This window comes from Ictalurus furcatus, chromosome 3, assembly GCF_023375685.1.
Source record: "Ictalurus furcatus strain D&B chromosome 3, Billie_1.0, whole genome shotgun sequence".
Lineage (NCBI taxonomy): Eukaryota > Metazoa > Chordata > Actinopteri > Siluriformes > Ictaluridae > Ictalurus > Ictalurus furcatus.
Genome location: NC_071257.1, coordinates 27,636,181 through 27,654,823, shown reverse-complemented (window position 1 = coordinate 27,654,823; position 18,643 = coordinate 27,636,181). Strand labels below are relative to the sequence as shown.

Genomic DNA, 18,643 nt, shown 5'->3' with positions numbered 1-18,643 from the left:
GAAGCAGAAGCAAAAAAGAATGACCGTATGTGGATGAGAGTTGCAGTGCTCACCCTGATTCTCAAACTCCTGGTACAGGCTGAGACTGGTGATGCTGGGCCCGGTGAAAATGATGGCGTTACGTCCAGACAGGTTCTGACAGAGCTGCCTGGCCACCAGGCTGTGGAGCTGCGGTTTGTTTTTCAGTGTATCGAGTCCATCTGAACCAGAACCCTCCTTCAGATGTACATAAATCTGCACAAAGGGGGTCATTATATACAAGCACTGTCACAACTAACTTTACTCTTTGAATTCTAATCAATTTTCCATGATGTTTCTGTTACTCAAAGGCAGAAATGCTGCATTCATTCCAATAGTTGGAAAATTGCTGTAGCGTAAGAGGAATAAAACACCTTGGGACATGCTTTTATAGGAAAATAATCAACTTCGAGTTGTAACAGTAACTCCACTCTATGTCAGGTCATATCACCACCCAGTCATCGATTATTTTCCTATAACAGCGCATTAAAAATGCCATTTGTTCAATTAAATGAAATATTAAAATGGATATTTGTTCCATTTTTCAATAGTGAAGTCAACTAGGTTGATTTTTTTATTTTCTGGACACATTTCTTTCCTCTTTGGGTGCACAAGTTTGCACAACTACAGTCAAATTTTTCATTTGGGTCAACTAAAATATTTAGGCAAGATACTCAAATCAAAACAAAGACAAGAAAATTTCTCCTATAATCTCTGTTTATTAGATGCTCACACATAAAAAAAAAAAAAACAACAAAAAAAAACAATAGGATACAAACATATTAACTGAGTACCTAGGATTTTATTCCCTTCATTCCAGCTGACATAAATACATATATATTTCTCCAATAAGATTTAGATTGTTTTTCCAATAGACTAAAAAAAACTGAGTTCACTTTTACCTACCTTTACCTTTGTTTTTAGTTATAGTTTCATATTTTAGATTTTTTTTTTTGTAATTTTCGAGTATTTAACATAAACCAATATCTTGAACTTGAACTAATCAAAACATTAATATAAGCTGACTGAAGTGGTTGGAGAATATATGGAAAAATGTCTTTACACCATGAATGTAGTTCCTATGACCTATTATAACTGTACAATTGTGTTGTGATTGTATTTAGCATTCTAATTTCATGCATGTAATAGTGAAACAATACATTCTGGCTGTACCAGTAGGATTCTGGCTAACCTGACAGATGAAGCCAGTGGAGCTGCACTGTCGCACCCACAGGCTGAACTTCCTCTTCTTCCTCTTGCGCAACTCCCTCTCTGTGCATGTGGTGATGAACACAGGGTCCTCATCGATCAGGGGCTCATGCAGAACCTGAGATACAGCACACCATCACACTGAGAGCTGAAAGGTGAACTTAATTTAATTTATTTTCATGGGACAAACTGGTTGATGGACACAATCATCATCAAGGTGTGCAATTTTGGTGGACTTACTATCCATAACTGAAATGAGGCAGTAGGTTAGTACTGGATTAAACTATAGAGCGAATCAGTAGGAGTCTGTTCATATATAGTAGATGAAATGATGAGCTGGCTCTTTGCCATGCCTGGGAAGTCATCAAGGATGAGCTGGCACAGCCTGTGCTGCCAAGGCAATGTTGCCATGGAAGTGGAAAAAAAAGCCAGCGAGCAGATGGTGTTTCATTTACTCATAACAGACGAGTGTTCAAGGTTGTGTCTCTCGACTGTGTGACACCGGGGACCTCAACGACACCAGTGAAGGATAATTTAAAGCCAAGACGGGCAGTTAACATGACTCATCCATCTCGCGGCTGTTTAACTGGAACTTGTAAGTAAAGACTGCGATGTAAAAACTCAAGACTGAAAAACACTGAACCCATGATTCAGAGAAGAGTAAATTAACCACACATCTGCTCTTTTAGATCAAATTACTCAGTCTCATAGAGGGGTTGTCAGAATCAGATCAGCTCAGGCGGAAATGTTCAGAGTGCAGGACTGATTATAGTAATTATAGCATGGTTTAATTAATATGTGGAACCCAGTTTCCTCTCAGTGTAGATAAACAAAGTAAAATGCACCTAAGTAGGATACAAATGTATTGTCTTGCATAAAATTACCTGCCAATTTTGCATCAAACAACTCAAGTTTGTGTCCACAAACTTTTGACCACATAGCGCATGTGAATCTGATTTGGCTTGGTTTTCAAATCATCCTATTGCTTGTACAGATAACTTTAACATTTAATGTTATTTATATGTATTTAATGTTTGGGGTTGGGGAAATGTTAATGTTTTAATGCACACTGTGGCAGAAAATATTCCAATGGACCCTTGATCCACCTTTATAGCAGCATGAGAGGAACAGTGCAGGTCAATCAGATGCCTAACCTATACATATTCTATCAGCTAGTCATTCTGAGCCATTGGTGTATGATCAATTCAGTAAAATCTTCTGTCGTAGCTGTATTTTGAGTGTTTACAGCTAAATTTGTTATAACTGATTAAGCGGAATTAGATGATGGTAAGTTAGCTAGCTACTGAACTAGCCCATGGGTACTGTTGATACTCAGAGGTGGGGCTTTATGTATCTGGGAATGGCTGACAGGAGGGCTCAAAGAGTAAACAAATCATAAACATTTTTGTTTTGTTGACCTGAAGTCCAAACTAGGCAAGCCAGAGTGACATACTTTTGCTCTTTGATGTAGAGATGAAACTGTAGTAAAGTATTTAAAAAAATATGTCAAACCCTCACATGTATAATCCCAGCTTGGGTGTACATCCAAACATCAGCTCTGAGAAGTGACAAGTCATCTTCCCTGCATTGTGCATGGGACCTGGGGAAAGCTCCCTTATTCTGTTCTCTTTCTCTCAAACTCTCTTTTACTCGCTGTGAGAAGCTGGCCTCAGTTCGTGTCACCAGAAAATGACATGCTGTGTGGAAAATTTCTGAAAAAAATTTCTGAAAGGCCCACTGAATCCTTCAAACAACACCTGAATTGGTTGCTGTGTCCTGTGTTTGCTAAAACACTAAAGATATATGCAGAAGTGTAAAAGGGTGTTCTTCAGCTAATAATGTCTCTAAGCATTAATTAGTGGAAGTGGTTATTTCAATGATCTTTGACACGTTTAAATGGGATGGCGGTCTCCACAGATATCACCTACAGAATCCACTACAGGGAGCTAAATCAGCACCATAAATCATCATCATGAACGCTCGTAGAAGCTCGGTAAAACTGAAAATGTGCCTCTGCCCATGGCCTCTAAACTGCAGGGGGAGTCACATGAGTGTAGAAGGAGGGAGTCTGACAGGTGGCATGTCTGCAGTGCTTCTAATTACATCTGGAGGACCAAAGTTTCGCCTTAAATCCCCAACCCACTTCCTGCTGGCACAGAAATGCTCAGCCGCCTTGCCTGTCCTACTTTCTGACGATTTAATACAGCCAAGATTTGGTGAGAGTTGGTGCAGTCCCTTGGTAATGTCTGAAACTGGCTTCTGTTAATTCAGTGACTCATTCTATGCAAAAGGATTGCTGAATGGAGGTTAGAGGTTAGAGGTTTACAGAACAAAAACATTTGAAGCTTGCCAAAAAGCTAACATATAAGTTGACTGACTTTTGTACATAAAAATCTATTTGAACATTTGTTTGCAATTTTCTTGATAATGCACTGAGGTCGCATTACATAATGTCTGTTGCTGAACAAACTTTCTATGGAAAAACAGAGTGCTGTATTAGAATACTCTAATGGAAAAGCAGGACTGTGGTTATGATAAAACAACCCATTTACTAGCTTGTGGCAGCTCTGTCATGGTATTAACTTATTATCTTCTGGCTTTCTATAGCTTCAGCAAACTATGATCACAAGATTTGGACTTTTTTGTAGCTATAATTCAAACGACAGTGGAGCTAGAACAGGGTTTTCATATCTAGCCTTAGAATTGTAGAATTGTGAAATTATTTGAATGAAGAAATACTTTTTTTTTTTTTTTTTAAATCCAAAAAAAAAAAACCAACCTCATCTGAAAACTATTTTTTTTTACCCTGGCTAAAGTTCATTTAACTCTAATATACATACACTATTTAACTGTAATAATATATTTTTTATAATCTTTATTCTGTCCATCCAACCATCGATTTTCCATATCGCTTGTCCTACACAGTATCTCAGGGAGCCTGGAGCACATCCCAGGGGACTTGGGGCACAACTGCAGGGCACAATTGCACAGACTCTCACGCAATTTGGGAATGCCAATTAGGCTACAACTCGTTTTTTGACCTGGGGAAGGAAACTGGTGTACCTGGAGGAAAGCCCCGAAGCATGGAGAGAACCTGCAAACTCCTCACACGTGGCAGAGGTGGGAATTGAACCACTAACCCTGGAGGTGTGAGGCAAATGTGCTAAGCCACTAAGCCACCATGCCCCCCTAAGCCACCAAGCCCCCCTAAGCCACCAAGCCACCATGCCCCCCTAAGCCACTAAGCCACCATAATCTTTATTCATCATATTTATTTAATTTCATTATTGCTTGTTGGCCATTACATTATCCAAACCATATATTTTAACACACTGTGAAACATGTACTGTCAAATGTAAATGAAGAGTACGACTATATCTTACATTGTATAAAATAATACATAATGCAACTGTAAATGGTTAAAACGTACAATGTGTTATTATTTAGTCAATTAAAATCGCCATCATTCTAAATTTCTGTGGCGTAAGAGGAATAAAACACTTTGAGGGAATAGTCAACTTCAGGGTTGAGTATTTTCCTATAACTACACCCCCTTTCACATTTTATTCCTTACTTAATGTCATGTCAGTTAAGAGAAACTTAATATAACGCATTACCATTTCTTGTATAGCACCTGGAGACTGTATAGTAAATAACAGGTGTTATATTAATGTACTCCTCTACCTGTGTTTGTGAGGGCCGGAAGGCAAAGCTGAAGCTCTGCTGCAGGGAATCCAGGAAGGGCTGGATCTTGTACAGGCCCTGGTTACCTCCTTGGCTTGAACGGAAGGCTACGATATGGAAGTACTTAAGGATCTTCTCGAAGCGTGCCTGGCTCATTTTGAGTGCTATGCTGCGGTTGCTGAAGAAGCCGCTACTCCAGATGCTCAGGACGGATTCACAGCGGTGCACACTGGTGGAGATCACAAAGCCCAGGAAGGCTTTCATCTCAGCCGGCGTCACGTTGGTCCAGCCTTCATCACTGCCAAAGCGGTCCTGGTACTTCTTAGCATACATGTTGGTCTGAGTCACCATGTTCTGAATAACATTGTCAGGTACGAAGAGCTGGAAGAAATCCATGGCTGTGGCGGTGGCCGGGATTTTCTGTGTGGGACCTGACATTGGAGTTGAACACACAACAGTCAGTGTGTTAAGCCACAAATATAACACAGCACAGGGTTTAGGTTTAGTGCACTAAGCACAGGCATTCATGTGTAACCTTTAACCTCATCTAACACTGCATCATTTGTTTTTGGTTTTTGTTAGAGAGGCTTTGGTTTGTCTTTAAAAGTGATTTGTATAACTGAAAACCACATATTCCATGATGGAAAAGAAGACTCTGGTGGTATGCAAAGTTTGTATGAAGTACCAACAAGCAACTGAGGTATTCAGAATACTACTGGCGTGTAAAATTTATTCTCATTATAATTTACTGATTAGGCCAAATTTAGAGAAAAGGCTACCAGTAATTGGTAGACGAACACGAACAGTAAGAACTAATAATTAAAAGTACCAAAGTACAGTAATTAATAAAGTTATTTTTTCATTTAACAAAACAAAAATGTATTTTTAAAAAAGGGCCAAGATAGTTTTACTTAAAGATGCTTAACCTTAAGTTCTCAGTGCTCAGTGCTTATAGACATGAGCCTTGTATTGACTCAGTTTTGACATTTATCTAAGGTTTACTGCTTACAAACTTTTTAACAACACTATTAAAATTGGCTTATAGGAGGCCAATAAGTGTTTTCTATAATTGCTTAAGTACACCATCCATCCATTTTCTGTACTGCTTATCCTACACAGGGTCGCGGGGAGCCTGGATCCTATCACAGGGAACTTGAGGCACAAGTCGTGGGACACCCAGGACGGGGTGCCAACCCATCGCAGGGCACAATCACACAAACACCCATTCACACACTACAGACAATTTGGAAATGCCAATCAGCCTGCAATGCATGTCTTTAGACTTGGGGATGAAACCAGAGTACCCAGAGGAAACACCCAAAACACAGGGAGAACATGCAAACTCTTTGCACACAGGGCAGAGGCAGGAATTGAACCCTGAACCCTAGAGGTGCGAGGCAAACCTGCTAAGCTGTACACCTTAACCCATTAAACAACTGGCTCATTAATAAATAATTCTGTTTAAAGTGCACCTATTATGGTTTTTCAGATATTACCTTTCATGTAGTGTGTTATAGAGCTGTTTGTGAATGTAAAAAGTCTGCAAAGTTTCCAAAATCAAAGCGCGCGACAAATGGAGTTATTGACTCCCAAAAGAAGGAACCAATTCTGGACAGCTGAAACGAGTCGTTAGTAAGTCCAGACTTACTTCCTGTACAAACCTACGTAGGTTTGTAACAAAAAGCCCCGCCTCTGGTCTTCATCGGCTCCTCGCAAACCGATGGAGCTGAAACTGGATATGGTAGGGGGCATTTCCTTTTCGACACATGTTGACAGCGGAAGACCAATCACAACAGACTGGGACATCTGACCAATCAGAGCAGAGTATACTCTCTGAAAGGAGGAGTTTAGAATGAATCCTTTAGAACGGATCATTTAACGAGACGATTGCGACACTTGGGGGAATACAATGTAATGCTGCATTTTAAATTATGAGCACATTAAAGTGTTGTTTGACCTCGGAGGCATGTAAATCTACTGTATGAAACCTTTAAAACACAATTAGCCACGTTTCAAAACCATAATAGGGGCGCTTTAAAGAATGTCATTCGACTACAGCAAAATTAACAGAAAAGCTATGTAGGTACGAGAGTAAGGAGTGTAATTCTGGGCCCATCAATGGAAATTATGGAAATTATAATGGAAAAATTCCAGTGCAGTCCTGTTGCTGAATAAAGTGACTGTCTTTTTTTTCTGTGTGTTACAGATTTGATGTATTAAATTTGTGCTCTGAGTTTGCATATAATATGCAAACCAATTTGAATGAATGAATGAATGGACATCAAAGTACAATTCATATAAATACTTCATTTAACTTTGCATTGCCACACTCCTCCATCTGAAAACACTGAAAAACTCACTAAATCTAACGTAGTGACTAAAGACCACTCTGCGATCATCATCATAATCTGTTGAATCTGGAAGCCGCAATGAATAACGTAATCTGTGTGTTGCAGTGACTCACTTCAAACCCCTCTGGCATATCTAAACCCTTCTGTGAATCCTCAGAAGCACTGATGCTTTTCCTTCCCCACACTTTCCTTCCTTAGATGCTTTGCTCTACTCGCAAAAAATGATCGCAATCCCTCCATGTGCAAGGGGTTTTTACTTTAATGTTTTACCCACCATTATTCTGTGCTCATTACTGTCTCCACCATGATTTATATGGTTATGTCATTGCACAGTGTCGTCCACTAATATTGGCACCCTCGGTAAATATGAGCAAAGAAAGCTGTGAAAATTTGTCTTTATTGTTTAACCTTTTGATCTTTTGTTAAAAAAAAAACTTTGTTAAATGTAGGTGTGCAACAGTTATTGGCACCGCTATGAATTCATAATATATTTGAGAAAAATATATTTGAAGTATATTCCCATTAATTTTTTTTTTTTTTAAATTAGTACACCTGGGTGATTAGGAACAGGAAATTGTTCAACCATGACTTCCTGTTTAACGGGTATAAATATGAGGTAACACATGGGCCAAATTCCCATAGTCATTCATAACAGTAGGTTAAACCAAGGAATATAGCTGTGATGTGCAGCAAAAGGTTGTTGAGCATCACAAAATAGGAAATGGCTATAAGAACATATCATAAGTATTGAAAATGCCCATTTCCACCTTCAGGGCAATAATTAAGAAGTTCCAGTCAATTGGAAATGTTATGAATCAACCTGGAAGAGGACGTGTGTCTGTATTGTCTCATCGCACTGTGAAGAGGATGGTTCGAGTGGCCAAAAAAACTCCAAGGATCACAGCTGGAGAATTCCAGAAGTTAGTTGCGTCTTTTCATAGGAATCACTTCCCTTCTGGATTGCACTTGCTTTTAACTACACATACATTTAAATGAAGGCCATAGTTTTTTTTATTATTATTTATTTAAGATGCAGGCCAAGGCAAGAATGACCATGATGGCATAAAATGTTAAAGATGAACCGAGCTTGTGTGTTCAATTGTACATGAAATTGCTAAACATTTTACAGTTTGACTTGAAAACCTGATGGACAAAGATGTTATGGCTCTGACATGACATTTAATGAATGTTTATTGTCCCACATGTACATACAGTACGATATGCAGGTGAGTACTGTATGTGAACAATGCCATGTGTATTGCTGTTTCTGTATGCTTACAGAAAGTCACGTGTCAAGTATAAACCAGGCTTTAGTCCTTCTATAGCTACAATAACATAGCCTCCATCTTTCTTGGTGTAACCTTTTGATTTCCTTTATGTCATGCCAAGTGCCTTAAAGTGCTCTGTGCTGCCACTTCCACAGACAGCCCTCTAGTTTCTTTTTCACTTGTAATCTAGAACACACCGAAACCACGTATATTCACATTTGTTGATTTACACATTTAATGATTTCACGTTTCATTGATTTTTCTTTGATTTTCTCCCTAATTTAGTCTTGGCCCATTGCCACCGACCAGTTAGGTCTCCCCTATCATATGACAGCTACCAACCAGGGAAGGCTTTCACGTGCTTCCTCCAACAAGTGAAACCAGCCAGTTCTTTTCGAACTGCTGCTCATGCTGTATCACAGGACAATGGAGAAAGTGCTATCCATTCCCTTTCGCAGGTACGAGCTCACAGACGCTAGTGTCACTGTGATTGATAAGGGAGAGAGAGTCCCTAGTCCTGTTCAGAGAGCACGACCAACTAGTCTACTCCGGCATTGGGCCATGTGAGTTCTCATTAGCTAATGAGTGTAAGCAATACAGCCGCAGACTTCACAGAGAAATTACAATTAAAACCTCCTAACTCAGCTTCCCTTCCTTTTATCTTATGCTACTAATGACCGTTCAGAGGTGATAAAATCAGACTATCATATAAGAACACACAGTACTAACTAATAAAGCGAGACAAGTTCAAGGTTAGTATTCTGGGCTGAGGCTGTTCAGTCACAGTTTAAAATCATACCTTAAATCATACCAGTCCAGCTGTGCTGTACATTTATTAACTAATATTAACATTCAGGGCCGAGGTTCACCTTCAGTATAAAGTGTGCACACATTTCTAAATGTGCGCAGTGTGAGCTCTCCACAGTGTGTGTCACTATGGACTCACACCTCCATGGGTAGTGTAACAGCAGTATCATTTGATTGCAGCACTATATGAAAGCCCTTATCTACCTGAACCCCAGGTGTGAAATAAACACTGTATAGAGGGGTCCAGATGTCTAGGTTCATTTACCATTTCATTTTTATTTACTTAACTGAGATTCATTATTCTATAATACATCAAGAATCATATTTTGGCTTTGTGAGCAATCCTGTCAAATTGAAAATAATTACTGTCTCTTAATATCTAACACCTTATTGACTTTATTAATTAGGTTTTCTATGCATTGTGTTATTGATGCTATGGTCTTTAGGTGAACAAAATATTGGGTTCACCAAATATTAATTACAATTATTCAACCAAAATCAATTTTGCACATAATTTTAACATCCCTTGTTTTCACATTGCACATTATATGTTTACATTTCTCCCAATGTGCAGATCTTCGAATTAAAATAAGACTCTTTAATGACATTAATTGAGCATATCTTTTAAATTATAAATACAATTCCAATTACACAAGCACACATAAACAAAATATAAATAAGCAAGCAAGAAAACCACCAGAGATTTCATGAACATTGGAAATCTGGCCTAACTTCCCTAATGGTCTGCAAGTAATCCTCGCCTGCCACAGCAAAATTTGTTTTTATAAATTGACAAAATATTCAGTAGTAGGCTTATGCAATCTGTTCTGGATGAAGTGAGGGTGTCATATCACAGTAAACCAGTGACTACATTTCTCATCCTGCACTGCAGCCTACAAACATGGCAGCCATGGACAGCAATTCCCAGAAAACTCACCTTCATTCCAATCACGCACACCTGCATCCAATTTCACACACAATCACACCACACATAAAAGAGCCAGTTCGAACATTAAGTCTTTGCGAAGTATATGCTCAGTTGCCTTCTGTCGTTACCAAGCCTTGATAACGTGTTTGTTTATTCTGGTTTTGACCTTGTACTTGTTTACGACCTTGCCTCTTTGCCTTGCCTAGTTTGGACTGTTTGCCTGTTTGATTGACCCTTGCCTGTTCATGATTATTGTCTTCCGCCTTATCCTTTGGACTATTGTATTAAACTACCTAACCTGCACTTGCTTCCGTCTCAACCTCCATTATGTGACGGGGGGGAAAGGCCAACCAAACTTCAACATTCAATACCTGAAACTACTTACAGAATTCACGTAAATGCCTAGGAGAAATAAGATCTGGATGTTGCTATTGTCTACTACTGAAATAAGACCCATTTCTACATCTGTTGCTTCAGCAATTATGCCCTTAACCATGGCGTCAACCATTAAAATGATCTCACATGTCTACAGTGAGCTATTCACCTGCTGCTCCATGTTTGCCCTATGCATACAACACACACACTGTATAAAAGCCTTGACCTAGTAATACAGCTACTATTCCACCTGGACTTGTGTCTTCATAGCTGTGAAACAGACACAGCATACACAAGCAAACAGCCCCAATAAAGTCCAGTTATCTTTTTAAGACAAGATATTTTAACACTAAACGGCATGTTGAAATGAACTTTTGGAAACATTGTGGCTGTCTGGGGATTTGCCCTGCCAGAAACATTCACTTTTGCTTATTTAAGACAGTGTAGAACTGACAGTTTATCTAATAATATCTAATACTTCTGCCCTAAGCTCCATATTCTTTCAATTTTACTTATGTTTATTGTAAAAGGCTTAAAGGGTTTGTTTTATCTTTTTTTTCCACTGGAATATGTAGGCCCATAGATCATGACGAATTTTATATGTTATACTTCAAAGTAACAGTAACCAAATTATTCCTTCATTTACAATATAGCTGATTGCAGAAAATAAACGGTTGCAGCTTAGGGCTGCAAACTTAATCGTAATCACAATTTAACATAATCAACTGTTTAGCTAAGGTTAGATAATACATTAAAGGTAAATTATTGTTTTATTCTTTTGGAGGAATATAAGGCCAATGCATAATGTAAATAAAATGCTGCTCACTATTTATGTAAACTGATAAAGTGTGATGAAACTGTTGCTTAATTGAAGTAAGAATTGTGGTAAAGAATCATTATGGCAAGTTTGTGATTATCATTTGAGCCATTACGGTGCAACCCAACGTTAGCTCATACTCATACATACAACTAAAAATGCTCTGTTGAAGACCGCCAATGACAAAGAAACAATATACAGGTAAAATTAGATCATATAGAAGTCCAACAAGCAATAAGCAATGCTTCACTTTCAATGTAATTTCACGGTTGAACTGGTACCACAAACGTGGCGATGATCTCTATCATGTGGCATCAAGCATCTGTATTGAAGTAATAATGTGTACACACTGACTTTTTAACCTAATATTTACCTATCCTATTACCCATCTGATACCTTGATATTGCCTTTGTTTATATAACATGCAATTTGCATGATAACTTATTAGTATTTCAAGTTAAATAGCTTAACACAAGCGACACCCAAAAGACAACATGTAAATCAATCATCGGCTTTTATGGCCCTGGACTACAATATGCAGCTCTCCTTTGCTTTCATTACACTATGTGCACTCGTTGTGTAATATATAATGTATGCTAATGATGATTCTACTCTGTGTCACTCTCCGACCCTGTGATGATGGTTTCTGAAGCCATGCTGTAGTTGGCTGTGTTCCTGGAGCTGCACAGAACGGTGCTGCATTATGATTCCTCCAAAACGCAGGGAAAGGTCTGGTTCAGTCAGCATGACAACCTTCTGTGCTTTAAAGTGCCTCAGTGTACTGAGTTTTTCCACACACACCCCTGCATATGTATAAAAACATAAAAACCTGGATGTATCAAACAAGAGTGGAGAGGACATGGAGGTAAATGAACTTTAAATACTCACTGTACGGATAGTAAAAATAACATCTGATCTGACACAAGGCTAACACTGAGGACAGTTTGATGAGATAACAATCATGTAATAGTGCCAAGGGCATTGGCAGCATGGTATTGTATGATAAAGGCATGGTGCCACTTGTCAGCTGGAAGCAAAGCCCCTAAAAAAACATTCAGCATATGGCCCATTTTCCCTTGATAGCAGAGGTTTTGGGGGCAGTGCTGTGGAAGCATACACCATTTATCTACATCCACAGCTGCAGGGTCAGTGTGTGATCAAACACATGATTGGCAGAGGAATGAGTCAGCCCAGGTGGGTTAAATCAGCATCGGGTTTATATGCTTCATCTTCATGAAATGAGCAAAACTGGGCCTGTAGGTCTGTAGGGCTCAAGGTAAAATCTTGAAATTAGGCCCTGCCATTTTACCTCTACAGCACAAACTAAATTATCTAAAAAACAGTTTTTAAAAAGACAGACAAAGACAAAGACAGAATGAATGTATAGTTTAATTATATAGGACAGTAACTTGTATAGTTATTACCCTGTCATGCTCTCAGTTTACTTCTTTTCTTAATTTTGACTTTTGTCTGTAACAAAGATATAATATTGATAGAGATGTAATGTATACACTATATGGCCAAAAGTTTGTGGACACCTGACCATCAAACGTGTTCCTGTGCACAAAGCGAGCTCCATGAAGACATGGTTTGCAAGGTTGGAGTGGAAGAACTTGAGTGGCCTGCTCAGAGCCCTGACCTCAACCCCACTGAACACCTCTGGGATGAACTGGAATGCGGACAGTATCCCAGGCCTCCTCAGCCTGACCTCACTAATGCTCTTGTGGCTGAAAGCCCAAAGCCACACTCCAAAATCTAGTGGAAAGCCTTCCCAGAAGAGTGGTGGTTATTATAACAGCAAAGTGGGGACTAAATCTGGAATGGGATGTTCAAAAAGCATGTACAGGTGTGATGGTCAGGTGTCCACAAACTTTTAGCCATATAGTGTAAATCTTACCCTGAATTCACACCAGAGGTGTTGCATGTATGTTCGTGAGATTGAATACACCACACATGTTCACCACACATATCAGAAAAACAGTGTACTGTACTTTTTTTTAATCAAGAAAGTGTGAGTGAAACATGGAGAACATCACAGACAAAGATGGCTCAGCTGTAATTACAACACAATTAAATAAGAAATATGACTTCAGACAGTGGGGTAGTGGATAAACAATCTATTTCAGTCTTTTATCAGGTTATCTATGAGTATCACTACTGTACAAGCTTTTTGCAATGCTAGTACAAGATGCACATGCATGATAAGTTTTGCAGATGATTAGTTCAATAAATTGGTAAAGTGTGGCTGTGTGACTTTAGTTAATTTGGGGGACGCTTCAGAAATCCCTCCAGTGATAATTGGCCTTTATCAGCTGAGACAGAAATGTCTATCCTACATTACACACAGCTGACTGAAAAATATATATAGCTCAACATTTCTACTTTATCATTATTTCAGCTGTTTCTCACAAATGTGAACATCTTTGCTTAGCTAAAACAATGTTTATTTGCCACTTTGCAACATTAGCTAAGCTAGCAAGCTGTCAAAACACAATGCTAAGCTAGCCTTAGCCAGCAGAATATTTTGTTTAAGTAATATCACCACTCCAGGAATAGCTGCTTGACTTTAGTAGACAGCCATACATGCTAACAAGCTAGATCATAATAGGTTAATTATTATATAATGATATCATGTTTTTGAAATCAAGCACGAACAAGCTAGCTAATATTAGACTAACTACTATACTGTATTATGTAATGAAAAGCAAGTTGTTGAAAGCTAACTAATGCTTAGCTAACTACTATATTAGGGAGCGTATCTACGTTCCCAGGATCCTATGTTCCCCAGATTAATAAGGCACATAATGAACACATGGTGATTTAAAGCTGGAGTTAGGCTTCAGCTGGGACATGTTCATACTTAACATTTTCTTCCTTTTATGAAGATTTCTTCAGTTTAGTGTACACATTTCACTACTGTTCATGCATGGAGTTGAACTGTATGAATGTAGACTAACAGCTATTTTTAGAGCAGCATAAATGAAGCTTCCGCATGTGCAACCTAGTTAATTTTCCAAGTTCATAACTTTGATAAATTTCAAGTGTGGATGAAGGATGGATTTTAAACTAATCAATGTTGTTATTCATTTAAATGTCTCTTTGGTGTTTAGAGTTAAAAGGTAATGAAGTTAATAGGGCCCTGGAAAAATGAGTCCTGACTACGTGAAACTACATAAAAGTTTACTTAATGAGTGTTAACAGATACTGAACTGGGCAACATATTATGTTATTAAAAGCAAGAGCTAGGAACCTAGCAAACTTTGGTTAGATAATTTTATATTGTGCAACTAAATGAGCAGTGTTTCACATTTGTGCTAAAAACGCAATAAAATCCTTATTAACGTGTTATTAACGTGTGTGTGCCTGGTTAGATGTGAGATATGGCTATGCCTTCAAATATCTCAAGCCAATATAACGGATTGTAGAATTATTTCAATGCTACGACCCAGACTTGTGTATGCTAATAAGAGCCATGTGCATGATGTTCAGAAGTTAATTACTACATATGACATTGTATACTGTATCTTCCCTTAAAGTGTCATTCTGCACTAAATTGCAGGTAATAGTAGCTCGGAGTAAAAAAAGGAACCCTTTTACATTATGTATTACGATGCGTTACAAATAAAAGAAGCTGAAACTGACCATCCAGACACATTAATGTGTAAAGATCTAACTGACATTGATTTATGTGCACTGTTACAGAGTCAGAGTTACAGGTTCAATAGTTATTACACAAACGTGTCCATATTAGCCAGGCCATTTTCTCATGCTGGCCTGACTAATATTCACACTATCTCATGATCATGATGCCAGTCCTTATAATAGCACTGGGCTAAAACTAAGTGGTTGCTCTTTCATCTGCTGTCTGATAGGGTGGTGTTAAAGTGTTTCCATTCATTGGCTTTGCTCTCTTTTTCTCTCTCATCATCATCTGTCTTTCACACTGACAGGTGCATAGACAATTCCAGAAATACACCTTTAATGTAGACAGATTGTAAGGAAGATTTTTGCACACACTTCTAACCTCTGAGGTTAACAAAATTTCACTTATATTTTTATTGAAGTCATTCTTTCTGGTCTAATAAACAGAGTCATCAATAACTCCTGGCGGTGTTGTTGCTTGTTGCTATCAATGTTGCTGCCAATTTGCACTAGCAGAAGCATTTGTTTTTCTGAGTAGGCAACCAAGCACTTCTGTAATGAGGCAGATTGCAACCCCGTTACCTATCTTAACCCCTTTTGATCTACTCACAATACTGTTGTGGCAACACAAATTTAAAATAATAAACATGTTCAATATTTACAGAGGGCTGTACAGTTAGCTAGACCAGCTGTTGTATTCTGATCACAATGTACTCTCTCTCTCTCTCTCTCTCTCTCTCTCTCTCTCTCTCTGTTGAGCTACATATTACTCCTTCTGCCTGATACTGAATTACTCTGCCCTCTGGATCTGCCTGACCTATCATGATGCTTTATTTCTTCTTGGAACTTCATTCACTTGGGAATCACTCACTGCTGCTGGTGAGCTTGGGATATTGTTTGTGCAGAGTTTCTCTTGTACCCCTGTCCATGCCAGTTTCCTCCCACCTCCCAAAAACATGCCAGAAGGTGGACTGACAAAGCTAAGTTGCTCCTCAGTGTGACTGAATGTGTGAAAGTGTATGTCCTGGTGCCTTGTGAAAAACTGTCATTCTATCCAGGGATATATTCCAGCTTCACGCCCAGTGTTCCCAGGATAGGCTCTCGGTCCACCAGAGCAGTGACCAGGATGAAGCAGTTACTGAAGATGAATGAATGATTTTTGTACAGATCAACATTCTATAGTGTGGGGGAAACACTGCCATGTTTTATGAAGGACTGATAACCAGTGACATCCAATCTGAACTGTTGTAATTCTTGTTTGTTGTGATGTTTATTCATGAGAAATTCAGTGAGATCCCAGGTACCAGGAGTTGGAATCAGTGTTCAGTGATTTATAAACATAATCTGAGTGTGTGTGGTGTTTTATACTGGCCAAATCTTGTAGGAGGGATAACCCAGGACCAAAAAATGTCCAACATTGGCTAGGATTGTATAAATCTTGTACTGGGGCCCAGGCATGAGTCACACTGGACAAAAGGTTCTGCCAAATGCAATAAATATAACTGTAAACTTGACTAGCTAGTAAGCATCTATACACATCATCTTAGACAACAGAAATACACTGAATAGAATAAACTAGTACTAACAAATAGTAAACATACACTCACTGTCCACTTTATTAGGAACACCTATAAACCTGCACATTCATGCAGTTATCCAATCAGCCAGTCATGTGGCAGCAGCACAATGCATAAACTCGTGTAGATACAGGCCAAGAGCTTCACTTAATTTTCACGTCAAACATCAGAATGAAAAAAAAATGTGATCGCTGTGGCTTTGATCATGACATGGTTGTTGGTGCCGGATGGGCCGGTTTGAGCATTTCAGAAACTTTTTCATACTGTTATGTGTGAAATTCCCAGCAGTTTCTGAAATACTCAAACCATCCCATCTGGTACTAACAACCATGCCATGATCCAAGTCACAGAGATCACACTTGTTCTTCATACTGATGTTTGATGTGAACATTCAATGAAGCTTTTGACCTGTATCTGTATGATTTTTTTTTTTTGCATTGTGCTGCTGCCACATGATCGGCTGATTAGATAACTGCATGAATGCTGCTGTTCCTAATAAAGTGGACGGTGTGGTTAGTGTGTTTCACAAAACATTTTTCATGATTAAATAGTGCTTAAAAGTGAGTGTCTTTCTATTCTTGTGCGCATATAATACTATCCACTGGCTATTTCTTTTTTTTTTCTTCGTACACTGAACTTGTCTTTGACAACGGTTGATCATGTTGATCATATGCACATTACTCACTTTGTTGTGTCTTAAGTAATGCAGCAACCTGCTTTATTAGAATCACAACAGTCATTTTAAGCTTTAAGGATAATGAGTCAGAGCTGCCTGCCCACTCTGTTGCATTTTAACACAGTTGACACACACTCACCTCCTTTGTCAATCTAAACCATAGTTATTTGTTTTACTTCCTTTAAGAATGACTACATTTATCTTACTTATCTTATGATTGCATGTCCTTCTCATCCATGTGATAAATTAGGAAATAAGGATGCTTCTTAGACATCAGCTCATTAAACATGATCATGCCTTTTTTGTCACGATATCATGTGAAGAGTTCATTCACGCTTACCCAAATAACATGAAACAACAACTACAGTATGCTGTGCATTTGCATTTTGCACAGGCTCTTAACCACATGCATTAAACCTGATGGCATAACTTCCTGCCATGCAAAATGTGTGCAGCCTAACAAATTCACTACAGGTTACAAATCATATTGCTTATATTTTTGAGACTTACAAGCATTTTTATTTCTTCTGTGCCATCCTGTGTGTTCACCGACATCACCATGTGTCACCCTGTGATCAGCATTTGGAAAGATCTGTATTTAGTGTATTTACTGCTAGACCATGTCCACTGACTGACTAGCTGTCTGAATTCGGCTGCTTTCATTTTGCACAGGAACGATCCCAATACCAAATAGAACCTTATCTGATCCCTATCCGATCCGATGCCCGGCTTGAACCTGAATTCGGGTCATGTAGAGTGTCTGTGTGGCGTTTGCATGTTCTCTCTGCATCTGCGTGGGTTTCCTCCAAGTTCCCTTTCCTCCTACATCTAAAAAAAAAAAAATATGCAAGTATGTAGAACGCCTACATTCAAATTTCCTCTGCATGTGAATATACATAACCTGTGATGGACTGGTGTATTCGTGCCTCATGTCCAATGTTCTCGGGTTCAACTGGCTCTGGATCCACCATGACCCTTGCAGGAAAAAGATCTGACTGAAACTGAATGAATGAATTCTGACATAGCTGGATATGGAAATTCATAACCATCAGTGCCAAAATCAGGTGGTACCCTTTAAGGTGTGTCTTTTGTACCTTTAATTATACCTATATTTCCATTAGGAAAGTGTACCTTTAAACTAATTTAGGACATAATTGACCTTCATCTTCACTGCTATCCACTGGGGAACACGCAGGTACCTTATTTATGAATGCTGACAATGATGTTTTTACATTAATGCTATTACGTTACATTTGTGGAATTGTGCTATTTTGTGACCATGATAGCCTGA

The 18,643-nt window shown here is 38.7% G+C and overlaps 1 protein-coding gene across 1 annotated transcript in view; it reads right to left on the bottom strand.

The window, feature by feature from the left end:
• The window catches only part of pgbd5 (piggyBac transposable element derived 5), a 31,160-nt gene that overhangs the window by 11,679 nt on the left and 838 nt on the right, over positions 1-18,643 (bottom strand). The window contains exons 2-4 of the mRNA XM_053621847.1: positions 4,912-5,342; positions 1,211-1,345; positions 54-234 (exon numbers count right to left, since the gene is read on the bottom strand). Of these exons, the coding sequence (XP_053477822.1) occupies positions 54-234; positions 1,211-1,345; positions 4,912-5,342 (747 nt within the window). The remainder of the gene's footprint in view (positions 1-53; positions 235-1,210; positions 1,346-4,911; positions 5,343-18,643) is intronic.